At 42.5% G+C, this 26,380-nt stretch overlaps 3 protein-coding genes and 1 long non-coding RNA gene across 5 annotated transcripts in view; 2 read left to right on the top strand and 2 right to left on the bottom strand.

Annotated features, from left to right (window-relative positions):
* Positions 1 to 8,654: 8,654 nt before the first annotated feature.
* Positions 8,655 to 10,487, top strand: LOC306819955 (P2Y purinoceptor 8-like; the record flags this gene model as incomplete). Its single annotated transcript, XM_079337581.1, has 2 exons — positions 8,655 to 9,218; positions 10,389 to 10,487. 2 exons carry the CDS (start codon positions 8,655 to 8,657, stop codon positions 10,485 to 10,487), a joined length of 663 nt encoding a protein of 220 aa, XP_079193707.1.
* A 1,436-nt stretch (positions 10,488 to 11,923) lies between these two features.
* Positions 11,924 to 12,738, bottom strand: LOC306820459. The gene is made up of 3 exons (XR_013778671.1): positions 12,656 to 12,738; positions 12,441 to 12,525; positions 11,924 to 12,352 (listed from the first exon to the last, which is right to left on the bottom strand). It is a non-coding gene; the product is annotated as an uncharacterized lncRNA (long non-coding RNA).
* A 1,438-nt stretch (positions 12,739 to 14,176) lies between these two features.
* On the bottom strand, positions 14,177 to 15,441 carry LOC306819954 (ecto-ADP-ribosyltransferase 4-like; the record flags this gene model as incomplete). Its single annotated transcript, XM_079337580.1, has 4 exons — positions 15,356 to 15,441; positions 15,163 to 15,258; positions 14,289 to 14,990; positions 14,177 to 14,182 (listed from the first exon to the last, which is right to left on the bottom strand). Exons 1-4 carry the CDS (start codon positions 15,356 to 15,358, stop codon positions 14,177 to 14,179), a joined length of 807 nt encoding a protein of 268 aa, XP_079193706.1. The 5' UTR covers positions 15,359 to 15,441.
* A 3,577-nt stretch (positions 15,442 to 19,018) lies between these two features.
* vwa10.2 (von Willebrand factor A domain containing 10, tandem duplicate 2) overlaps positions 19,019 to 26,380 on the top strand; it is a 33,637-nt gene continuing 26,275 nt past the window's right edge. The window contains exons 1-7 of one of the 2 annotated variants that reach the window (XM_079336373.1): positions 19,019 to 19,324; positions 19,447 to 19,532; positions 19,625 to 19,718; positions 20,875 to 21,003; positions 21,105 to 21,291; positions 21,495 to 21,664; positions 21,865 to 21,977. In XM_079336373.1, the coding sequence (XP_079192499.1) occupies positions 19,222 to 19,324; positions 19,447 to 19,532; positions 19,625 to 19,718; positions 20,875 to 21,003; positions 21,105 to 21,291; positions 21,495 to 21,664; positions 21,865 to 21,977 (882 nt within the window). In that variant the 5' untranslated portion in view covers positions 19,019 to 19,221. The remainder of the gene's footprint in view (positions 19,325 to 19,446; positions 19,533 to 19,624; positions 19,719 to 20,874; positions 21,004 to 21,104; positions 21,292 to 21,494; positions 21,665 to 21,864; positions 21,978 to 26,380) is intronic. The other variant, XM_079336372.1, reaches the window with a different exon arrangement.

Here is a 26,380-nt window from a genome sequence, read left to right as displayed (position 1 = left end):
TAATATAGATGTTAGGCATATCTTTGGCTTTATTGGACTTAGTGAAATACATTCCAACTGTTTTTTTAATATTTAAGGTCAAGCAAGAAGATTTAAGCCAGTTACTTATTTTGTCCATGGCTGAGGACAATTTAGTGGCTACTTGCTCCATGTCCTTCCCATGTACAAAGATGACAGCATCATCTGCATACATAATGATGTCTATGTCTTTGCACACAGCCGGAAGATCGTTGATGTAAATGCTGAACAACAAGGGTCCCAGGATTGATCCTTGTGGGACCCCAGTTGTGCAGGGCTTCAGTGAGGACAATGCGTTATTTACCCTCACACACTGCATCCGATTTGAGAGATATGATTGTATCCATTGCAATGTCTCCATGGACAGATTATACTTAGAAAGTTTGGACAGGAGGACACAGTGGTTTACCGTGTCAAAGGCTTTTCGCAAGTCCAAAAACACAGCACCCACCGTGCCCCCTCTGTCCAAGCTGGCCTTTATGTTTTCTATCAGGTAGCAGCAGGCTGCATCAGTGGAATGGTTACGTCTAAAACCAAACTGCATTGAATGCAAAAAGTTATTGCAATTTAGGTGATCGGTTAGCTGCTCTACGATTGCTTTTTCAAGAATTTTGGATGCCACAGGCAATATACTAATAGGCCTGTAGTTGCTTGTTTCATTTTTGCTTCCAGATTTGTAAATTGGGGTTATGACTGCTGTTTTTAAGACACTGGGGAATACACTCTCATCAATAGATTTATTTACAATATGAGTTATAGCTGGTGTTAAAATCTCCCTGTGTTTTTTAATGATAGAGCTGTCAAGTCCCCAGAAATCTTTAGCTTTTGAGTTAGATAAGGACTGTATTATTTTATCTGTTTTAGAATATTCAATGTGTTTGAAACACAAAACCTCAAGAGTGGAGGGCTGAGGTGGTGAGCAAGGGTAAAGCAGTCCAGGAGTGTGTTGGATAATTTCATTCACTGAATCAATAAAATAATCATTAAAATAATTTGAAACTGTTAGACCATCCTTGTGGTATTCATCATCTATTTTTAGCTCTATTATTCCACTTTTAGTTTGCATCTTTCCAGTTAGTTTGTCTATAGTTTGCCAAAGTTGTTTAGAATTGCCTTTTGCTTGTTTGATTAAATTCATAAAAAATATTGCTTTTGTTTGTCTTAAATGTTGGGTAACTTTATTTCGAAGTCCATTATAGATCAGGCGATCAGTTTTAAATCCCGTTTTAAGGGATTTTTTTAATGCTGAATCTCTAGTTCTCATCAATTTCCATAGATTATCATTTAACCAAGGTAGAGGGATTTTGCCTTTAGGCTTTACCTTTTTCACTTTAGAATGTTTAGAAACAAGCTGTTGAAACATATTTATCAGGTCACTAGAAGCTGCATTGCTGTCTTTATCATTTACCATTTGGGACCAATTTACCTTTCTTATTTCATTATCAAACATCTCGATATCTTTCCTGGGGATATAGGATACAGATTCATTAGAGTCAACCATATGTAAATTTCGGTAGCGCGCTTTTGACAGTTTCCTTGAAACTAATGTTAAATTATGATCAGAAAGACCTGTTATTAAATTGTAAACTTTACCAATACGGTCAGCTTTGTTTGAAAAGACTAGGTCTATGAGTGTTTGAGAAGTCTTAGTGATCCGAGTTGCTTTTTCAATCATTTGTGTAAAATTGCACTTTTGAGTAATCTCCTTTAGTTTTTTTCTACCATGTTTATCGAGCCAGTTTATATTAAAATCCCCCATGAGAAGTATTTCTTTAGCATCACATTTTTTAAGGATGTCAGTTAAATGATCAAAAAATACATTATTTGATGTCGGAGGCCTGTACAAAATAAGAACAGCAAATGACATTTCCGGGGAAAGCCTAATTTTTATCCCCACACATTCCAGAGCATCTCCCACTGATTCCATTTGTAAACACTGAAAACTGTCCTTGACATAGATCATTACTCCGCCCCCTTTGCCATGTCCGCGGTCACGCCTGTAAATGTTGTAACCTGGAATATGAACAGCACTATTTGAGGTTGTGGGTTTTAGCCAAGTCTCAGAAAGACACAAGAAGTCAAGGTTGGAATGTGTCAGCAACTGTTCAAGTTGTTCAGATTTTGATACAGCACTTCTTATATTTAGGTGTCCCCCAAATACACCTTTAGGTTTAACCTTTGGGTCCCAGAGTACTTTGGCGTGGTTAACAGTCTGAAATAGTCTGTATCTCTGTTGTTTGGTGACGGCGTTTGGGTGACACGGTATGATTGGATGAGACGAGCGCACCAAGTCACGTGCTGCTCCAACTTTCTCCACAGCACCACTCCGTTTGTTTATCCCAGTGTCCGGAGAAAGTACATCTGTGCGTGGTGTCTGTGCAAAAGCACCCGACAGGATCTCATTACGCAATGTCTCGGTACCGTCAGGGTAAGGCGCATCTAACTTTACCGAAGGAGAAAGTTGCGATGTAACAAGTCTATCCTCCACTGTGCCTAGTGTAGATGGCAAGCAATTTTGTCCGTTTGTTTGTGTGTGCTCGTAAGGGTAACTCACTGCGAGCGTGGCTGCAGATCCACACATGAGTGTAACGCCGTTAGCTCCCGCTAGCTCTTCCCTACCGCCAGGTCCGGGGTTTAGATGTATATCCCCGCACAGTAGGAGTAAAGTGCACAGCAAGGTTGAAACAGCTGATCCTCGGCGGCGGAGAGTGAGCAGCATCACTTTTGTATACTTTTGCTTTTTGAAGAGACTGTCTTTGACATAAATGTGAAAACATCGTAGTCATCATAATCTCTCTTCCTACATTTGAGGGTGCATAATGAAAGACATGTATTAGCTTAAAAAAGCAAATCTGAGAAGAAGTTCCTCCCACAGAATAATCAATAGTACAGTTTCTAACCTTCATGTGTCACTGTGAACAGCGAGCAGGGCGGCACACCTCGGAAAAACACATTTCAGGTGAGACCTTCATTTCCATATGTCAGCGAGTGGACAGATGGTTATTTTTTCAATGTATTTGGTTAAGTCAACAATAAACCAAGTCTTTAGAGTGGTGACAGGCTACGTGTGCATCAGATCAAATCATCTGTTCGAAGCTGCATCACCAGAAGGCTGCTCAGCACCAGGTTTGAATCCCATCACTTCAGGTCAGTACGATTGTTGTGTGGTGGAGACTTTCAGATGTGTTTAAGAGTAAGGTTGAATTATTAGCTGATTGAAACAAGACCAAAGTAATCAATACACCATTGTTGTAAAGGCTTCTGAAACCGTCTGTTCTTCTTCTTTACAGCGACACAATGAACACCAGCAGTGCACAGAACTTTACATCAAGCTCTCCTTTTTCATTTGCCTTCTTACCATTAATGTCGACGTCCATCAACATGATCCTTGGTCTTCCTCTGAACAGTTACATCATTTGGCTGATATTGGGAGGTCCCAGGGAGACGATGGCTTCAGACATCTTCTCTCTTAACCTGGCGACATCTGAGCTCCTGATTGCTTCATCTGGCATATGGATGTGGTTTTCTCAAAAGTTTTGTTCATTACGATGTCTGAAGGTCTTTTGGTTCTCTCTCGGCCTCCTCTATACTGCCCGTCCTCTCTTCCAGAGCTGCATCTGTGTTGAGTACTACCTTGGTGTTATCCACCCGGTCGTGTTCCTGAGATTCAAACCTCTGAGATACAGGGTGGTCTGTTCTTGTGTTCTCTGGCTGATTATCTTGCTTTCTTGCATCTACAGTCTTAACACCGCTTTAACTCCTATGTATCTTTTTCTGTACTTCATCCAGACTCTGTTGATGTTCGGTGTCATGCTCTTCTGCTGCCTCTCAGTTCTCTGGGCTTTGAAACGCCCCGGGCCAGGAGACGGAGACACAGGGAAGAGGACGAGCAATGCAATGAAGAGAAAGGCTTTTAAAATCATTGTAATCATCATGATTTTTATGACCCTTAATTTCTTTTTCTACATGGCTGCAATTCCACTTCAATTTTTCTTCGACCTGATGAGGTTTTTTTCAATCTTTGCCGATTTGGCAAGTTTTGCTTTATTTACAGGGTTTTTACAGCCGCTCATGTACCTCCAAAGGTCAAAGAAACTGTCCTGCAGCAGCAAAGTCAAATGAGCACACCCGGTGTACGCCAGTCTTTTTGGTGACTCATGTTTTATTTATTTCTAAGTTAGTAAAAAAAAAAAAAAAGTCATCTCATCCATGTACATGAACTGTAGTTGGCCCACTGTTGTCTTAAGGGGCCCACTTTGGGCAACATGCATGTTTGTTGCTTCGTTGAATATTTAGGCGAAAAAATACTCTTTTTTTATTGCCACTATCAAGTCAACAAATGGCCCAGAGAGGGCCCACCCACCACTGCCAATAGGGTTCTCATTTTAGGCAGCAAACAGCACCAGCAGGGTACTGTGGTTTTTCTGTCATGTCATTGGTTCCACCTCTGGCACCCTTTCTGTTGGCCCCCACTGCTGTCTGCAGTTTAAAAACCTTCTTTTCAGTTTCTCTCACTTTGTTTTAAAAGTCTCGTTAAGATACAAATCCACTGACTGGTCTTGCCTAATCAAATGGACTCTGTTGAACAATCCACCCGTTGCTGGAAATGCTGACTCAGCCTAACTTTCAGTCGACCTAACGACAGGCTGAGATCTGTCAATCAAGTCAGTTACCGCCTCATTGTGAAAAACTCTGAGCCTTCATAAAATAGAAACAGAGGAGTCCTGAGTTATTTTTAAAAGCATTTGTTTGGATATTCTGTATTTCTACATTGATTGAAATATTAGTAGGATGTTGCTTTCATGTACTGTATGTTGTATTTTCCCTCACTAATGTACTGTTTTGTTGCACTAGATGCAAGTCTTGTTGAAAACTCAATAAACACAACGTTCACCCTCGTTTTAGAGCGAGCTTTCTGCGTTTGACCTTTCATCTCACTGTTATTATATCCTCTCGTCTTTGCAACTGCATCCTCGCCCATCATATTTACTGATGTAAATCACATCCAATCACCGAAGTGTATGCGCTCCTAAATTCACCATGTGAGCTGTCATTGGCTGGAGGAAACACACCAGCTCCCCACCCAGAAACTTCCAGAGTCAACCAATACAAACCAGCATAGAGCCAGAACCAGAGCAGCATAACTTTTGTATACTTTTTCTTTTTGAAGAGACTGTCTTTGACAAAAATGTGAAAATGTTGTAGTCATCATAGTCTATCTTCTGCATTTGAGGGTGCATAATGAAAGACATGTAAACAGAAACATCTACTGGTGCACAACCTTGGACACATCATCAGTGTTGTTTCCTGGAATCTCTGGGTGTTTCGGGTCTTACAACAGACACCCTCCTCCAGGCGACCCAACCGAGGCTGATCAGACCCCAGCCTGTGTCCAAGTGGCATTCTACTGCCTGTTATGCCCAGTGTGCCATAGGCCTTACTCAAGGAGTGACTGGCAAATCCCCGACTTCCCACCTCCACTGGCATACACCTGGTCCTCCGACCATTTCCCCGATAGTCAGATGTCAAATGGCCAGAGGAGAATCTCAAGCTGAACTTGCTGTAATAGTCCAGGATGAGGTCTTTCATCTTCTGGGGTACATAATGTTTCTCCAGTGCAACCTCCACCAACTTGTGGGGTATTGAGCCATAGGCGTTGGTGAGATCCAGCCATAGCACAGCCAGGTCCCCTGATGGGTTGAATAATATAAATGTCCCCAAAGCTGAATCTATCAACAGACTGAATAATATTAACGCAGCATATCACGGCCGTGGTTCTTATCTAACAGACAACACTGAGACTCTGTGCAGGCTGAAAGATAGACAATTTAATGATCAGTGTGGAGCTAATATATACAGTACAACAGGTGTCATAAATTCCTTCCCACTTTGGATATTTCTATACATGGTCTGGAGAATCACATCACCTTTACTCTTTGAATGTCAAACCGCTATTTGAAGAACAATTCCTCATTCTACTGTCAACTGAGGCCATAAATTATACTTTTGGAATACTTCATATGACATGCTTCTCTTCAAATATAAATATACATATAAATATATATAAATATGGTCATAGCTTCCCAGAATAGATCAGTCTGCAAACAGCAAAGTCACCTCTACAAAGTGTAACCAAACTGAACGTATTCACAGAAATTCATACTATCATCCCCTCTGCCTTCTCTTGCCTCCCTGATGAGCTGAGTTAACACGCCTGTGTGTTCCAGGCAACCAGGAACTCCTGGTATACCTCCTTTCTGCACTGACATGTTGATGTAATTGTTGCTCAACAGGAAGTTGGAGAGTCTCTTGGCCGGGATGCTGAAAAAGATTTTGCTCTCCACACTGAACAAGGAGATGACACGAAGCTGGTCAATTTTTCTCAGATTTCTCCTCTTTTGGTATATACACTCTTTCAGCATACCTCCATGATTGGACAATCTTCCCTCTTCTCCAGATTACCTTCAGGGCCCTCCAAAGCCGATGTAGTAGCTTCGGGCAGGTCTTGTACACCTTATAAACCACTCCACTTGGGCTTGGTGCTGAGCTCGATCTTGCTTTTCACACCACTTCCTCCACTTCACGTAGGCAGGGCTCCTTCAGGTTGAAGTCTGATGTAGGCTCTGGTGGTGTTGTCAGTGCATCACATGGACCCAGCGGCTCCTCTCTGTTTGGGTCACTGTTTGTGGCCTTGAGATGGTTGTTAATGACCTCCTTGGAGCAGGTGAGGCGACCAGTCCTCTTGGCCAGGAATGCTGCCCTCTTCCTGGCTCTCTCTTTCCGCCTCTTCCTGTTGAACTCTGCCCTCCGCAGGGTCAAAAGTTGTTTCCTCAGGATTGCTCTCAGGTCCGCCAGGCCAACTCTCTGAACTTCTCCTGCTTTCTTGTACTGTCTCTTTAGCAGCTTGAGCTCTTCCCTTAGGCGTTGGCTTTTCCTTGCTCTGTGGCCGATGGTGTGGGCTTGGGTGCCTCGGTTCCACATCACTCAGCTGCAATGTTTATCATGAGGGTGGTCATCGTTTTCAATCGATAGTCCACATCCCCCTTGGATGTCACTTCCAGGACCCGATCTACATCCTCTTCAAACTGTTGCCACTTAGTTCTCTTCGAGGATTTGGGCCACTGGATTCTTGGTTGTACTGATGGAGCACAGCCAGTTGTTATCGCTGGAGCTTGCTGTCTTTGGAGGTTCTGAGGGTTTTTGGGAGACAATACTGTCTCTTGGGGGCTTACAGTGGCAGGTGAACTGCTTGAAGCAGGTGTTGCTGACTAAGGAGGTTCTGGGCTCTGTGGGTTGCTTCCGGGTCTGGCTCCTCTTGCGTCTTACCAGAAGTGACTTCTGTGCATTGGGTCATTGTTGCTGCTGTCAAGCATTGTCATTCTGCCTTGATGGATTCTAAAACCCTTCAGATTCTTGCAGGTTTTACCGCAGATGCACTGTGCTGTCGTCGTCGTTATTCCGTTGTCCTGGGTCGTTGTTCTTAGGTCCGTCCTGTTGGAGTTCTCATCCTCCCCCCCTCTTGGGCACCCCTCGGGGTGTTTCTTCTTTGTGCGTTTCATAGCTTGATTTGGGTTCTTCCTCTCAGAAGAAGTGGTTTAGGCTGCCAAACCTCTCCACCCCGGATTGCCGTCTCTCCGGCCATCCTCCCGCTCTCCAGATGTCACCACACTCTTCGTGGTTGTCACCCAGTCTGTTCCTGGTTGTCTCTTGGTTCTCCAAGGGTATTTCAGTTAACAGAAACATTTACTGATGCACAACCTTGGACACCTCATCATTGTTGTTTCCATGTATAATCTTAAAAAAGCAAATATCAGAGAAGAAGTTCCTCCTACAGAATAATCATTAGTACAGCTTCTAACCTTCACGTGTCACTGTGAACAGCGAGCAGGGCACACCTCGGAAAAACATAGTTCAGGTGAGACACTCATTTCCATATGTCAGCGAGTGGACAGATGGTTATTTTTTTTGTGTATTTGGTTAAGTCAACAATATACCAAGTCTTTAGACTGGTGACAGGCTATGTGTCCATCAGATTAAATCATCTCTTCAATGCCACATCACCAGAACGCTGCTCAGCACTAGGTTTGAATCCCATCACTTCAGATCTCTAGGATTGTTGTGTGATGTATATTTTTACATGTGTTTAACCAGGGTTCTCCAACATGTAGCTCGGGAGCACGTGGGCAGGTTTTCAGTAGCTCACAAATAGACCGACTGTTCAAAAATTGTATCAACAAATCCAACAACAGTAAATGCACCTATTCTCAAACTTCATATATTGTGCCCATAAAAACAAGTGTAGAGTAGTCATGTTTCATGTTTTTTTCCCTCAACATTGATGTGACTTTAAGACTATTGAAAAGCATTGGCTTATTGCAATTTCGCAAATGTGCAACAGTAGCTTAAGGCAGCTGATGTGTGTTATGTAAATTGATGCAAGTGATGTGATGCAAGTATTCTCTAGGCGTCCATTATTACCTGTTTGAAACAAGACCAAAGAAATCAATATGGCTTTGTTGTAAAGATTTCTGAAATCATCTGTTCTTCTTCTTTACAGCGACACAATGAACACCAGCAGTGCACAGAACTTTACATCAAGCTCTCCTGTTTCATTTCCCTTATTACCATTAATATCAATGACCATCAACATGATCCTTGGTCTTCCTCTGAACAGTTACGTCATTTGGCTGATATTGGGAGGTCCCAGCGAGACGATGGCCTCAGACATCTTCTCTCTTAACCTGGCGACGTCTGAGCTCCTGTTTGCTTCGACTGGCGTATGGATGTGGCTTTTTGTAAAGTTACATTCATCACTATGTGAGATGGTCTTCTTATTCTCTTTCGGCCTCCTCTACACTGCCCGTCCTCTCTTCCAGAGCTGCATCTGTGTTGAGTACTACCTTGGTGTTATCCACCCGGTCGTGTTCCTGAGATACAAACCTCTGAGATACAGGGTGGTCTGTTCTTGTGTTCTCTGGCTGATTGTCTTGCTTTCTTGCATCTACACTTTGTGCACCACAGTCTCTGATGATCGTTCTATGTATCTTTTTCTGTACTTCATCCAGACTCTGTTGATGTTCTGTGTCATGCTCTTCTGCTGCCTCTCAGTTCTCTGGGCTTTGAAACGCCCCGGGCCAGGAGACGGAGACACAGGGAAGAGGACGAGCAATGCAATGAAGAGAAAGGCTTTTAAAATCATTGTAATCATCATGATTTTTATGACCCTTAATTTCTTTTTCTACTTGGCTACAATTCCACTTCAATTTGTCTTCGACCAGATGAGGTTTTTATCTATCTATGGTGATTTGGCAAGTATTGCTTTACTTACAGGGTTTATACAGCCGCTCATGTACCTCCAAAGGTCAAAGAAACTGTCCTGCAGCAGTAAAGTCAAATGAGCACACCCAGTGTACGCCAGTCTTTTTTGGTGATACATTTTTTTTCATGTCTAAATTAGTAAAAAAAAAAAAAAAAAGTCTATACAGTTAAATTCACAAATTCCAGCTGAAACTCTATCATGCACAAAAAAAGCAAAAAAAAAAAAACAGATATGAAACAGATCAAGAACTGTGGTCTGACGGCTCAAATATTGGAGATTTATTTTGAAATAACAGACTCTGTGACCCCTAGCCTAAGAGGAGAGACCATCCGACTGGTAATCAGTGTTCAGTTCAAAAGCCACAGTGTGTGATGGTGTGGAGGTGCGTTGGTGAACATGGCATGGGTCTCCTGCACATTACTGCTGAACCATATAAACAGGCTTTAGAGCATCATATTCTGCTATGTATACAACTTCTGTTCAAGAGAAGGTTTTGTTTATTTCAACAAACCACATTCTGCATGAGCTGACACAGCATGGCACCAGAAGAGTCCAACCGGCCTTCCTGGAGTCCTGACTCGTCAGCCAATGAAAGAGTTTGGACAATTATGAATCCTAAGATGAAGTAGACCCTCAATTGCTGAGGAGCTAAAATCCTTAAACAAGGATGATAACAACGTTCCACTTTTAAAATGATAACGATTGCTCTCCTCAGTTCCCAATTATATGCAAGGTGGAGATATAAAAGAAAATAAGATGCCACACATCAGGACACATGACATTTTCCCAACTTTTCATCATGTCGCTGGACTTAAGTAAAAAAAATAGGTGTAATATTTTCCCAAGACAACAATATTTCTAAGTTTCAACCAGAGACTGTAACTGGACGAAGCGTGAATGATCTATCTGTTGCTGCAGGGGACTCCGGAGGGTCAACAGCAGCAGCCATGCTGGAAATGCTGTGTGTGCTCATGAGGATACAGACCTATTGAGAAAACATGCTGTAAAAATTGCTTTTTTTGGCTGTTTGTGACGTCTCGTGTTCCTGCAGCCAGCCTCTAGTGGACACTCAAGGAAGTTCAGGATTCTGCACTTCTGCATCGGCTTCATTTTTAAACACCTGTGGTTGCTGCTTGGCTTCAACATTTGACATGTTGTCTTTGTGCTAGTCTTTGTCAAATGTTGAGTTTTGTTTTGCAAATGATTCCTTTCTGTTTTATATTTACATAAAATGCACTGTAATATTATCCTCCTAATCTGACATCCGTCTGTGCAAACTGCTTCATGTGAATGCGGTAAAAAACTCTACCTACATAAAAACACATTATGTCATGTTTATTTAATCATTTATGCACTACCACTGCCATACCATTTATTTAGTCTTTGAAACACATTTTGTTTATTCCATCCATTCATCGCTTATCTGAGGTCAGGTCGCAGTGAGTCAACCCAGACTTCCTTCTCCTCAACAAACAGTCTTCCAACAGTCTGAAGTGTTCCCAGTTGATATTTTGTTGATATTTAGTGTTGAACGGTAGGAGGTGGAAAGTTCAATAAAGCTGATTGGGATTTCAAGTTAAGAGTCATTATTTTCCACTGGGGGGCACTGTTTTTATTTTTATTATCTGAAAGAGAAAGAAAGATCCACTGTCTAGGCCTATCCTCACAAAAACACAAAAGAGCAACACGACAGAATACAATATCATAAAATCCATGAAAATTGTTTTTATAGTGTTTCAAGCGGAATACAAGTATTTTCCATATTTAGGATTCAGCACTGAGGAAGTGTGTAGACCTGAGAGTAGGCACGCATAGTAGGCAGATATTTGTTCCCACTTCATCAGATACATTCAGAGTCGAAGTGGTGTCATTAGCCCGCCTCATGTTACTAACAACTCAGGTGTGATGTGCATGATGGTTCAGTAAATAATACAAAACTTTACATTACTTTATTATTATTATTATTATTATTATTATTTATTTAACCTTTATTTAACCAGGTTGGCCCCATTAAGATTAAAACCTCTTTTCCAAGGGAGACCTGGACAAGACAGGCAGCAACAAAAACACACATGTAAACAATTTAACATCTTACCTGAACCGGTTCCTTCCATCGTCATTTGTTTTTCTTTTCCAAAAAGGATGTATTCAAACCATAATGCACAAAATTCAGAAGTTAGCATCGAAGTTGAAATGTTCAGTCTACCGAGGTGGACCGAAAAAAATCCCACGAGTCGGTCTACTGAACAGTCCCGACTCCATGCTGAACTGTGGCATTCATTGATATTTTATTTTAAGTTTTTCAAAGTTTCACTTTTTACAGCAAGAGGTCAAATATGGAGTTTAGCATGAATTTAAATTTGTGTTTGTTTTTGAAAGGCAACTTGTGAACTCCATCTTGCTGGCTTGGGACCCCCTTCATTTTGTGAACCAAAGGCAACCTCAATGGAAACTTGTGCTTGACATAATTTGCATTAGTTCCTGCAATCCCAAAAGATTTGTCATTTACAATCAGCAGTCACCGTGCATTGAGGCTGCAGTCCTCACGTGGACTGCCTGAGTTAGACTCTGGCCTGTCTTCCGCCCCAATTTCCGACCCTATCCACTCTCTCTCCAATAAAGGCAAAAACCACCAAAATAAAAAATCTTTACCATCCATTGTTCTTGGCTTAATGAAATGGTTCAAATGTCCAAATCTGAATAAATGTATAGCATAGCTTACATGCTAACATCCGACTGGTTTCTCTTTAAAGGGACGAAGCCAACTGTCCTGTGGCCAATTCATTTATCACTGTCAAGAAAAAGGTGGAAGGTTGTTTCCCTTTGCTACGCTTCCATTTTTTCTGCCTCAGCCCAGGCCAGGGGGAAGTTTGTTTCCTTGTTTCTCTCATCATTCAGGTACTCCTTCCACACTCTGAACTCCATCTTAGCTCTGCAGCCAGCGTACATGTCATCAACAGGGTCTGGAGCTACATCTAGTCGAAGCCGAGTGTTCAACTCCGGTGCTGCAGAGATCTGAAAAATAATGGAAATATTTAACATAAATCTAAAAGTCTGACATAGATTTACTTTCTCCACCCTTACACACAGAAAAAAAGTCGACCTGTGCAAATCTCATGGAGGCTCCAAATGTCATGAGCAGTGCTGCCAAAACTGCCACCATTGTTTTCTTCTTATGTTATTGAAACCTGCACACAAAAACACATTTTAAGTCTGCACAATTCTTGATATATTTGGAGACATCTCTTGCTTCATTAATCTAATGTAAAATGTTTGGCTCTGCAGGGATTTTGATGAGCTTCTTAATATTCCACTGACCTGAATTCAGGCTGACTGATCAGCTGAACTCTTGCTTATCTTTCACCAGCTGCAGGCTATTCTAATCAGTGGTGGGAAAGCGCTCCCTCCCCTCTCTCCTCCTCCAGCACAGAGTAAACTCCAGCTGGAGTCACATGGCCAGCTGTATGAAGTACCTTTCCTTAAGGTGGACGCGAAAAATGCAGCAGCACGTTTTGGGACAAACTCTCCTCAACAGGAACTTTATGGAACCATGATTTCATGTCACTTAAACAGTAAGTTAAAGGTAAAACCGTTTTTAACCAAATAAACACGTGGTTTTCACCGATTCTATTTAGTGGCAGCAGTAGCTCAGACTTAGGTTTGGAACCAGTGGATCACTGGCCCAGCCCCACTTTCCAGTCATGATGTCCACACGTGCTGTTACTGCATGCATGTATGTTGGGTTTATATGTGAGAAGCATGTCTCTCACTTACAAAGAGAAAACACAAAGTTCCCCTCAGGGATTGATATAGTACATAAAAAAATTCCCTGGTATTTTTTACTTACAAATTAAAGACATTGTCGATTCACACAGGCATAAAAACAAGTCCTCTGAGATGATTACAAATTCGCAGAGGTCCCCGTTTTAATCCTTTTGGAATAAGGGTTGAAATTAAACTCTCAGATTGTAATTGTGCACTCATACATTTTGCATGGTGAAATATTTAGTTCCTTCAGGTGATGAGAGGACAGAAAGCCTTATGAGAAAAGTTCATCCATGCCTGCTCCACTTTTCAGAAAATGTGTGCTCGAACAGGCTGTTTGGAGATTTTCCCTTCATGACATCACAAAGGGCAGTAGCCCCTCCCCCAGGTGGGTGACACTCCCACAGCTAGGTGTTTGTTCTGCCCTCTGAGTCTTCCTTCTCACCGTAAACAATAGGACATGGAGCCAGAAAGCACCGAGTGCACCCGAGCCCTTCCAGAGAGGGGGCGTGGTCAGACACAGCTCATTTGCATATTTAAAACTACAGACACAGAAACAGCCTGTTCTGAGCAGGGCTGAAATAGAGGGGTTTATAGACATGATCAAACACAGGATCAGAGTGGATTTACAACAACACACTTCACACACGTTTTAAGGAGTTGAGAGTTTTATTTTAACTAGTTGAAGAGGAGGAGAATATGTTACCTTTAACAACTTTTCAAATGGCTTCTGAATGAGAAAACAAAGTTATTTGAGAAACTGCGTTCTGCGTCATGCAACAGCAGAGAAGAGGGCCCTACAACAAGACGGCTGTACCGTAGGAAAACAATGGTTCCACTGGGGACACCATGTCTCTGTCTCGGGCCCGTTGACCATATCACCAATGGATGGCGCAACCGTGCCTCAAGTTCAGCCAAAAAATGAGCGCTCCCCCTGCTGACTGGCACAAACATAAACACTCCGAGTAATTACCCACTACTCTTTAATCAAAACTCTCAATATCAGTAAAAGCATGACCCAAGCCAGTAAAGCACCAAACACTGTTAGAACAAATCCCTTCTGTCTATGTTTTATCAGGACTGCAGAAATGATAGCCAACAATATTAAACACACTGACATCGTCCGAAAATGGCTGCTTGGATTTGGGTTTGTAAAACTTTTCATAAAGTATTTCTTCATTTGCACGTCGCTTAATTGACAGTTTAAAGCGCTCCTCGGCTTGTTGGTGCTCTGCAGCTTGTAGACCACAGTGCACCACGGGTCGTCTGCTCGGACGCCGGTGATCTGGAAGACCTCGTACGGAGGAATCAGCACCTGACCCATCTGTTTAGCAGCAGAGTAATACGTTATATCAGCACCGAAGCATGAGTCAATCTCAAAACATGACACGTTGCCGTTAAAGGGAAACGTCTGCTTGCTTAAAGACGCCCAGGTGAAAGAACCAAAACGCATGTTTGCATTGATGACATTGCAGTTAAAGTGCGTCTTTGTCCTGTAGTAGGTGGTTCTGCATGATGTCGAATTTCGATGCAGAACTTGGACAGCATCAGTGAGGTAGAAGTACAAATAGTGGAATCTAAATTTGTGACTGTTGTACTCGTGTTTTCCTGTTTGCACCGCTTTGTTGAACTGCTGCTGGATAGATTTAACTTGTGTGTACATGTGCAAAGCGACAGCATGGTCATCTGTCAGCTGAGTGTGTGCAGGTTTCTTTGCATTCCTTTCTGCTACAGCCCAGGCATAACTGAAGTTTCTGTTGAAACGCCACTCGAACACTCCAAACAGGTCGATCATGGAGGCGGCTTCAGAGCGACAACCGTCAAACATGTCATCGATGGACTCAGTTGCCATATCCAGAGGTAAAATTTCAGTCATGGTTTCCTGCAGTGACGGACAAGAAGACGACTACAGTGATTAAATCAGAAACTACTATAGATCTAGAAAAATCTGTCTTCTTAAGCTACAGAAAGTCAAACTGTGATGACCAAACTTTCTTCTTGCTTTTCACAACACAGGAGTGACAGAGAATCTTAATGAAACTAGAAAATAATCTGCCTACCTCGGCAGGTTTCTGACGCCACCAGAGCAGTAAGAAAAGGAGTGTAAGCGATGAAAACAACACAGAAAGGATTACCCTGCGTGTCAGTGACTTCGGCTGAAAATAAAATAAAAAAGTTTCCCATTAATACAGTAAACAATCCTTCATTCTGCACCAACATTATATGAAAAGGGATTTTTTTTTGTCTTCTTACCATTGTGCAGGTTAATGCTCTCCACAGCAGCTTGATACTCCTGTCAGTAATAACAGGGACAGTGCAGACAAAGGGGAAGAAGTTCCAGATTTCAGGTCAGACCGCTCAGCAAAGACATTTCTTCTTCTACTCTTTTGCTCAGCGTTCATGTGGATGTTATTATTAATGTGATGATCAAACAGCTCTAACGGGTTGGTGAGAAATGGGCCTGATTTTCTCTCCTATCACTCCACACTGACTGTCACATCCCTGTTTGAATCAGTGAGGTTCAACTACACGTGCTGTCAATCCGGTCGATCCTGTTCTGCACCCTGTTCATTGTTCTGCTCACAAGTGCAGACAGAACAGATTCAAACAGAAGTGAGTTTGCTAAAAAAAAATGGAGGTGGAGGTGATGTGCTGCCAAGGCTTGATGCATGTGAGGACCCTGGCAGCAGAGTTCTGCCCTTTCTGAAGTCCCAAGCTCCATTACAATAGTCCAGGCAGGAAGTGATGAAGGCGTGAATGAGGGTCTCTGCCACGGCGTCTGGGAGTAAAGGCCGGTGTTGTGAGATGTTTTTTGACGTGGAAGAAGGTGGATTTGGTGATGGCCCTGATGTGGGATTTAAAAGAAAGGGTGGCGTCCAGGGTGACACCTCGGTGGACATCAAACGTTATTTTAAAGTCAACCATCACACATAAATTTAGTTTTTTTTTCAGTGATAACTTATTCCTATCAAACCTATTTATTAACTTCGTTAGTTCTGTTTCTACATTTGTCAACATTTCCCCCATGCCATCCCCAGAGCAAAATACATTGGTATCACCCAAAAATGTAACACATTTGAACAAATTGGACAATCTACAAATATTTAAATAAAGTATAAATAACTTGGGTCTTAATATCGGTCCTTGTGGTTCGCCACAAGTAAATTTTTGTAAGCCATAATAATAAGATTTTTTAACATGTCTATTTGTTTCTGTCACCAACAGACCACTTTTTACCTTCCCTATAATTATATTTATTCAAATATTATCAATCATTATTGCAGTGTCCAAATCACCCAACGCAAAGAAATGTAAAGCATGTAGACGTCCACGTGAGGCATTCTTTTCATCGGCTCCATCAGTCAGGGCGGGAGAAACTATAAGAGAAGGAATGAGAGCACACACTCATTTCCAGCTCAGAGAGAACGCAGGTAACACACAAAGGTGTTGACCCAAATGTATCTACCTGAGAGTAAACATACCAAGCTGATATAGTAACACTGGAGCGAAGCCAACGCCGGGAGAAAGTACGAGGTAGGTAATGGACTATTTTGATTTCCATCTACTGAAATTTATAGAAGGTGAAATATCACCTGAAGTGGTATATTTTTAATTGTTTTAATGTTTTATTTTCTATTTACAATAAACAAAAAAGTTAACACAAAACTTTGGTTCTTTGCTCCAATGGTTCACCAGTTGAAATTAAAATCTTGGATTTTTTCTTTGCACATGAAAAACTAAAATTTAAATCTCCTTCACTGGAATAATGGTGAATGGACTTTATCTTTTACAGCAGGTCAGATCTACCTGTTCACACAGTGATGGCAAAGGCTGCTATTTAAACTGGCCATCAGTATGAACTAATCCATTCATGCACATTCATACGCTGTTGATACAACTTTGGGTCAATTGCCTTGCCCAAGGACACGTCTGCTATGCAACTGCAGGATCTGGGGATCGAACCCCTGACCCTTCAGTTGAGAGACGACTGACTCTACCAACTGAGCCACAGCCACCTGACAGATGCTGCATACTAATACTGCACAGGTGTGCCTCAGGCAATAACAGGCCACTCGAAAATAGCCGGTTTTGACTGTAAGACATTTGAATTTAGAATATTAAAGTTGCACAAGAGACATTGTTGGTCAAATTAAAGTAAAGATTGTCTTTGAAAACCCTGAAACTTTCCAAACCAGTGTAGAGGCATGTATTAAAGGCCAGTCTGTCTGTTGGTGAAATGTTACTGGTGTGTTATTTGAGGCCTCTGTTGGTTTCCTTCCTGCCTGCTTCCAGTGAGGATTCTGTCTCTGTCTGTCCACAGGTGTTTTCATTTCTCACCTGTTGCCTCGTTACACCTGGATCGCCACCAGTAACCTCTTTATCGTTTCCTGTTTCTGGCAAATCATTGTCGAATTAATAATCACAGACAATCGAGAGTCCCCCTGCTTCTGCTTGGTTTAGATTTGAGGCTGCCAGTAGAAACCCAAAGGTGAAAAACGAGTGGAGGAACAAGCAGGTAGAGTCAGACAGGAGTCATTCTCTTCCTTCGTCAAGGTCATCGTCCTCCGTCATGCCAGCCTCACAGACGGCCGTGTTTGTGGCAGTGGTGATCTTCTCCCTGTCAGGCCTCGTTCACAGCTTTAATCCACTCTTCTCATTGGATGGGAATTCAACGACTCATCGTGTTATCACACAGAGGGCGGTGCTCAGGAAGACGGCTGAGGTCTGCCGAGACATCGCCACTGCTGCGGGACGAGACTTCAGCCTGACCGTGAGTTCAAAACAAAAGAGAATTTTTGTTTTGATTCTCCATCTGCAACATTTTAAAGCAAAGAAAGACACTAACAGCCTATTTTAACACAGCCCAAATAGTGGATTTAGGATTTTTGTAGCACATCAGATTTAAAGAGGGGTCAAGACCAACCCTGGAGCCAGGCAGCGAAAAGGGCCCGAGACCATCCAGGTCATTGCTCTCATCACTACAGTACACATACTGAGGCACTTAATTAAAAGGTTCATGGCTGCAGACACTGGATCACCCCAACTCCCAAACTTGAGCACATACTCGTGTTCAGCAGACCATCACTGCCTAAAGATTAAACGGTGAATGTCTTACTGAACCCAACAGGAAGCACCACTTTTTTTTTTTATAATTGCCATAGGTGTTCATTATCTTCTGAGGCAACCGTTATAGAGTCAGATCATCCAAGTTTAAAGTCTTAACATGTTGGGAATGACTCGATCTGGAGGTGTGGCCTGCAGGTTTATAATTAAACAGCACAGAGATTTGACAGATGTTTCCTAACGGGGATCTGTGCGATAAGTGACCGAGTTCAACATTTTTCACTTCATTCTTATCGGCCATAATTATGACTTTATTCTCATGGATAGAGTTGGAGATCAGGAAGAGAGGGAATGAAGAATGACTAGGCTTGGGTGACTAAATAGTCTACTCTACATACATACATTTATCATGAGAGGGGTGCAGGCAGCGTAGTGGTTAGCATGCACGCCGCATGCTAACCACTACGCTACGTGCACCCCTCATATGATAAATCTCTAACCAAGTCTATTTTTACATGCATTTTTGTAACATTCAAACTCTTGGCCAGGACATCTTTGTGAAAGAGATCTTCTTCTCAATGGGTTAATTACCTGATTAAAAAAAGGTTAAATGAATAAAATTATTTAAACAAACATAATAAGGTTTTACTAAAATACTTTCATGTAAAAAAATATGGAATAAATGATTGTAACAAAAGGGAATTATTTTAATAATTATTGTTACAGTAAGACAAGAGTTGCATCATGTGTTTGTCCATGATTGCTCTTGTTACCCAAATATCTCAGATAGTTTGTTGTGAAAAAACAATGTCTGTTGTCATGGCGATGTTTAATCAGCTCATTAAACTGCTTCAGGCTAGAATATGAGAGCACAGTGTTTCTGTTGAAGGCAGATCTTCACGCATGTAGCCATCCTTAATAGTTGATATGTGTCATGTCTTTATTTCTAGATTGATAACAGCCTGACAGCCAGCAAAGTGCTGAGTTCTTGCTCCTCCACGGGCTCCTCCACTTCTGTCCTCTCTTCCATCAACTTCCAAACCTCCATCGGCAACATGTACTTCAGCAACGCCAAAGTGGACGTCATTTATGTACTGAGTGACGCTCGCCATTTTGATGACGAATCTTTCGAGCGTGGACGAGACATCATTACATCAGGTACACCTCATCATCAGTTGCATGTAGTGATACATGTGTAACAGACGAGTACATCTTCCCATTTTAAAGAGTGCATCTTCAAATTTCCCCTAACTCTGTGTGTTCTCTGTTCTTTATTTGAGGCGTGTCTGCTGTGAAGAAGAGTGTGGCGCTGGAGAACTATGTCACAGGGCGGTGGACTCTTGGACAGGTCTTTCATACCCTACAGGTAAGATTGAGGGTTTGATAGTTTGTGATTTTTGGACTTGTATGTAAGAAGTTGTAATGTGGTCTATGAATTCTAATATTCTCTGAATGAAGGACTTCTACAGCCACAGTAACTGGGCGGAGCTGGGGAATACCGCCCCTTACAGCTCTCTAATCAAACCAGATGAACGTCTTGAGAACTTGGCAGGTGAGATTTATCTTCACATCCTGTTTAAATATGCTGTGAAGTCAACTTGACAGTAAATGGCTGAGTGGGGAACAATACAAGAAAGTTCATCAGTCATCTGTGGGCCAACAGATACCGGCCCTCCCATGGCTGTTAACGTTTACAATAACTGCAGATACAAGTTACAAAAATACAGGAATGTTCCCACACAGTCCTATTGTTATCTTAACTGAACTATGTTAAACTGTGTGTGAATGTGAGTGTGGCTGGTTGTCTGTCTCTACATATCATCCCTGTGGTTGGCTGGCGACCATTCCAGGGTGTATCCTACCACTCGCCCAAGCTGATATCAGCTCCAGGTCACCGGGACGCCCAATGGGGAAAGTTATACAGATAATGGACGCCACCCATTACTTAGTGAAAGGCAGTGGTGGTAGACGCTATGCTGTAAATGCTAACTTTACCAAACATTCAGTCACACCTAATGATGACAGTGTCAGTGCCAGTCTAATGGATGTGATGCCAGGGAGAATTTCTGTTACTGTTGGGACAGAAAATAAAGTTTATCTAATCTAATGCAAATGAACTTCTATGCAGATGACACCATCTTTATTCGGCTTGACTGAATGTTGTGTGTATCTACCTGTGTCTTACCTATCAGTTGCACAGACTTTTGAGTTAATTAGTCAGCTTCAATGGTGTCTACTCATATCAGCAGAAACCAAGATTAGTGTTGAATTCAGATAAAATCAAGCTCCCACTGACATTCGCTTCCCAAGGAAATCAAATCCAACAAATCAGAGTTCTTGAGTTGTCTTATTATAAGCTATCTGTTGATGCACATACCGCCAATTTAATCTCCAAAATAAAGAAAAGGTTTTGGAAAATCTTACTAGTACAAACAGAGCGAGGTTAAATGAGCTGGGAGCTAAACAGCAATAGGGAACAGGTGTGTGATGGAACTAGTGAGGAGAACCTACAGGCGGAGAGGCTGGATCTGAAATGACAGGAGAGTTAGAAAAATGGTACAAACAAATATGCAAAACTGAACAAAAGAAAAAAGAAGTTATGAAACAAACTTAAACCTTGGAGTTTATAGATTGAATAATCAATATGAGTGCATATCTTGTCTCCAATGAAAAACAACAAAATAAAGGATTATACATCTATGTTGCAGGCCGAGATACTCCAACCTGTAGAAACTGTACCGGAGAAAACTGTGCAGACAACCTTCTGCCTGAGCTGGTGCAGCAGGGGCTTCTCACTTCAGGCTACTTCAGCATCTTCTCCTCAGATAAACCTGCAGGTCTCTTTCAGGAGCCATCTACATTTTTGTAAAGTTTCACTTTAAGCAACATTATGCAGATGAGGTGACACAGGAAACTTTCTTTTTTTTCAACCTTCAAGGTAAATGCAGCCATGGTGGAACTGCTGACCAGACAAGCAGACGTGAGCCTGTGGGGGGCATCAACAAAGACACCATAGGATCCAGTCATGGCTTCCTTCACGACAAAGCAGCTGATTTGGCTGTGAACGCCTCGATGGAGCTGCTGGAGGACATAAGACAGGCCGTTGGAGACAGGAACTTTACCCGGTATGGACCTGAACCATTTTGTGATCCTTGTGATTATTTAGTTACAACTTTTATCCTGAAATTCACGGCTTTAATAGTTAAACATTTTATGATGGGAAATCTGAGGTTTTGTTTCTTTTAAGTCCCCCCCCGACACGTCATGGAAGATGAACACCTCATGCTGGACCGGATTAGACGGTTTTGTCTCTCTTTGGTCTGTGCAGATTGATGGGCCTCTCCCAGTCCACTGCGCTGTGTATTGTCATCGACACCACAGGCAGTATGAGTGATGACATAGCCGAGGTGAAGAGAATTTCCTTTGACATCATTGACAGAAGGAGGGGAACCCAGGAGGAGCCGTCCGCCTACATACTGGTACCTTTCAATGACCCAGGTACACAAACACAATGCACTCTTTTGTCCCCCAGACTGAAGCTTGTTTTCACAGCTTAGACAGTTGGTATCTGGATACATGCATGAGTGAACACATGAGTCATATCTGTAGTTTATGATGGAAGTCATTGTCACATCTGCAAGCTTCTCAACCACTGTTAGCTTCACTTTCTAAGTTGTTTTTGGTTGTGTTATTTTCAGGCGTTGGGCCCTTGATTCTGACAACAGATGCAGAAGTCTTCAAAGCCAACATCAACAAACTGTCTGCAAACGGAGGAGGAGATATTCCTGAGCTCTGCTTGTCTGGACTGCAGGTGTTGTTCATCCCCCCACACTCTTTATCTTTTTAACTAGACAACAAGATTTTCAGTGTAACAAAGCCTTATGATCAAGTCGTTTAAGGATTCAACTTAAATGTACTAAGTGATAAAAGGAAATAACTGAAAGCAAAAGAAGATACGCACATCAAGAAGCTCCTGTTTGAAGGATTTATTCACATGTGACGTTTCAACATCATCTATCAATGAATCCTTCAAACAGGAGCTTCCTTGGTGTTCGGATCGTCTTTGCTTTCTTTACGCGTTTATTGTTTTTTAATCCAGCACCCACTGAGGGATGTTTTACTTTTCTAAAGTAAGTAACTGGCCAGCCATACGCACCGCAGGATAAACAGGAATTAACCTGAATCTGTTTTTTCAAAATTTTAAAATATTTTCTTCAGCTCGCCCTGACTGCTGCTCCACGCTCCTCTGAGATCTTCGTCTTCACCGATGCTCCAGCTAAAGATGCTAGTCTGAAGGGAACCATCACTGCCCTCATAGAGAGCACCAAGTCTGTGGTAAGAGTAAGACTTTTTAACAGTCCTTCTCCACCAGTCTTTTAGATTAAATCTCGTGCCTTACTAGATTATTGGCTACTAGTTTAAACCAGGGGCCGAGCCAGGGCCACCCTAAAATTATGAACTATGATTGGCTATTTGCCTGGTCAGGCAAAGCTAATATTGACTGACAAAAAATGACACAAATATTGATTGACAAACAATAAATGAATAATAATAATAAGAATTCTTGTAAGTTTTCATAAGAAAAAAAAAGAAAATCATGATTAATCTCACGTGCAGCTCGTAACTAAGAGCAAGGTCTTATACCTGCTTTTTATAAAGCACCTCGAGATAACATTTGTTTTTCAATCGGTGCTTTTGAATGATAATGTCACTACAAACTAATATTCTAGTTAAAAGACACTTAAGGAGTGAGATGTAACTCTGACTCCTTGTGTTTAACATGGGTACTGCAGTCCAGATTCAAAACACTGGAGAGAGCTGTCTCCCCCCAGCCCCTGCTCTCTAGAGTCATTGTGCTTTCAAGTTGCCAAGTCTTTAGGACTGAAGCTTCAGTGTTTAGCCAGCTCTGCATCGGTCAAATTGGTTCAAAGTTTCTGCATTTCTGAAGACCTGAGAGATCTAAAATAACACAGAGTATGTTTCCGTCATACCTGTAGGTGACTTTCCTGTTGACAGATGTCCTGGCGAGTCGCCGACGCCGCAGAGGTCTTCAGGGTGCGAGTCCACGTGTAGTGAGCCAGACAGAAGCTCAGCTTTACAGAGACCTCGCCCGAACCTCTGGGGGTCAGACCATCGAGGTCAGCAAGGCTGACATTTCTCAGGCTACGATAATCATTGAGGACTCAACAGCCAGTGCTGTGGTGAGACATCGAAGAAACGGGAAAGATTTCTGATATCATGTTTCAGAGTGTGTGTTTAAATGAGTTGTTTCTGTTCCTTCTCATTTTAGGTGACAGTTTTTCAGGCGGTGAGGAATCCTGGAAAGCCTGAAAATTTCACCTTTACTGTTGATAGTTCTCTTAGGAACATGACTGTCTACCTCACAGGAGCCTCGTCTCTCGCCTTCACTCTCACCAGCCCTACAGGTGAAGTTTCTGCTTTAATGCATCAAGCTAAAGTACCAATATGTAATGTAATATGCTTCTTAAGGAAACCTGCTGTGTTGAAGCTTCTCTGACAACAATGGATAGATAGAAGTGATTGTACCCGAGCTAAAAAGCCTCTGCATGTTTCTAATAAGCTCCAGCAGCAGAAAGCTGCTCAAACTAGGATCAATGTTGGAGATGCTTTTGAAACATGGAGAGAGGTTAGAACGCAGAAAGCTTTACAGACCCATGCAGAGCTGGCTAAACACTGAAGCTACAGTGTCCACCACATGCAGAGCTGGCTAAACACTGAAGCTACAGTGTCCACCACATGCAGAGCTGGCTAAACACTGAAGCTACAGCGTCCACCACATGCAGAGCTGGCTAAACACTGAAGCTACAGTGTCCACCACATGCAGAGCTGGCTAAACACTGAAGCTACAGCGTCCACCACATGCAGAGCTGTCTAAACACTGAAGCTACAGTGTCCACCACATGCTGACCTGTGTGAGAGGAGGGAGGGAGACAGCTCTCTGTGATTATTAGAGTTTAGACTGCAGTACTCATTTTAAACACTAGGGGGTTTGTTCAGAAAAGTTGTATGTTGACATGTTTTTGTCTGTTGCAGGTGTTTCTCAGAGCTCCAGTCAGTCCAGCGGTCCTCTGGCGTCCTTCACCACTGCAGGAAACCTTCGCCGGTTAAGCATCAACACTGACAATCAAACAGGATCATGGGAAATCAGGGTTGATTCTAATAACCCCTATTCTGTAAAGGTCACAGGTGACTAGAATCAGAGCTTATATTCTGTAGGTCTGTCTAAAGCTGTGTTTAGCAGGACACTTTCCTGAGTTGTGAAATGTCTAAGAGCCTTTCTGAGATCTTTGTTCTTTGTTTATATTACAGGTCAAAGTTCAGTGAATTTCATTTTTAATCTTGTGGAAGCTCAAAAAGGCGTGCATGGAGACTTCAGTCTGATGGAGGGGCGTCCTCTTTCAGGTCAATCCACCGTTTAGATTTTCTTCACCTGCATCATGAAGAATCAAACCAAATCGGTTTGAAGTGTAAAACTTTGGAATCTCAGCTTCATGACATTTGTCAATTATCATGTATTTTGTTTAAATGGGTTTTATACGGAAGCAGCGAGAGGACATGCATGCATAGATTTTATTTTTTATATTATTTATGTCTCGATAATACTCATCAAGTTTCCTTTCCTCTCACAATATCACTAGCAGGAGGGAACACCAGCGTCTTGATCTCTGTGACAGGAAGTGACACGGTAGAGGTCACAGGGGTCACTTTGGTTGAAAGCTCAGGGCCAACAGAGGTCAATGGATCACTGCAGGTATGTAACGACACGCTACACATTCAACAGAACTCAAAACAAACTTTCTAACAAATATCAATTTAAATAATTTAATCCAATTGTTGATGTACATCATTATTGCTAAAATAGTGATGAGTCAGTTTGAAAGTTGAAGGTCAAAGGTCATCAACAACAATGGGTTTCTTCTATTGATGCACAACCTCAACAGCCAGGTTAGAGAATGTCTCTCTCTTTTTGTACTCAGTCACTGGGAGGCGGTAACTTCTTGGTGACATTCAACGACGTCCCAGCCGGAGACTTTGTGGCTCGTCTGAGAGGAGAGGACAGCAGCACCACCTCCAGGTCTACACCAGAACGCTTCCAGAGACAGGCCTCCACACAGATCAAGACCTCCAGCATCTCTGTGACTGTAAGTGAAATCTTTTTAAGTCTTTTCAAAGTCGTACTACTTCCATGTAACGTCCATTCATCCCTGCTCCTCTAAAGAAGATTTCATTGATCACTATGCTTATGATCCCTTCCCTCTTTCAGAGCCAAGCCAACAACACCAGCGTTGAACCGGGCTCCTCCATCTCCATCCCGTTCACAGTCGCCACGACTACCAATGGAGTTGTAAATGACTCTGCCAGTGGGACGTTCACAGTGCGAGCCAACAACGACCGCAGCTTTGCTTCCACGTCACCCAGCACAGTTAGTATAACTGAGGGCAGCGGAGGCAAGGCCAACGGCACCGTGACTCTAACAGTACCAAGCGCCGCCGCATCAGGAACGGACGTGACACTGACCATCGAGGCAGAGAATGCAGCGGCTACCGACATCAACTACGCACTCATCCGGGTGTCTGTGGTTGCCAGGGTAACACATTAATAAACACGAAGTTAATGCTATAAAAAATGTGGTGCTTGGTGAAGACCAATTAATGCACACGAGGTGAAAGTTCCTCTCACAGGAGTTTAAATCCGTCATGTTCTGTGTGTGTGTCCGCAGGTTACAGACGTTAACCGCCCAGTGTGCCAGGAAGTCAGTAGATCAGGCATCTGTCCGTCCTCTGCGTCGCTCTGCGCTTCTTCACAATGGGAATTTATCGCCAACCTCACCGACGGCACCAACGGAACCGGCATCAACAGCATCACCATCCGCACAGGAAACGGTACCCTCAACACCAGCTCGGTGACCGGAGCCAGGGGGGAGGATGTTACCGTGGTTACATACAGCGCCTCCTGCTGTTCACAGAATGTAGAGCTGAATGCTGTGGACAGAGAAGGAAATGTGGGGACGTGTGTGGGACAGGCTAGAACCACTGCTACCGCAGCTGCTAATGTGACTACAGCTGCTCCTGTGACTACAGCTGCAGTTAACACAACGTCCTCTAGAGGGCACACTTTGAGCCCCTCACACTTTCTACTGATCTGTGTTGTGATTTCTTTCCTCTGGAAGTAAAGAAGACATGTATTTTGACC

Source organism: Symphodus melops, assembly GCF_947650265.1.
Source record: "Symphodus melops genome assembly, chromosome: 2".
NCBI lineage: Eukaryota > Metazoa > Chordata > Actinopteri > Labriformes > Labridae > Symphodus > Symphodus melops.
The sequence above is the reverse complement of the archived record's forward strand: the minus strand, read 5'-3'. Positions and strand labels throughout refer to the sequence as shown.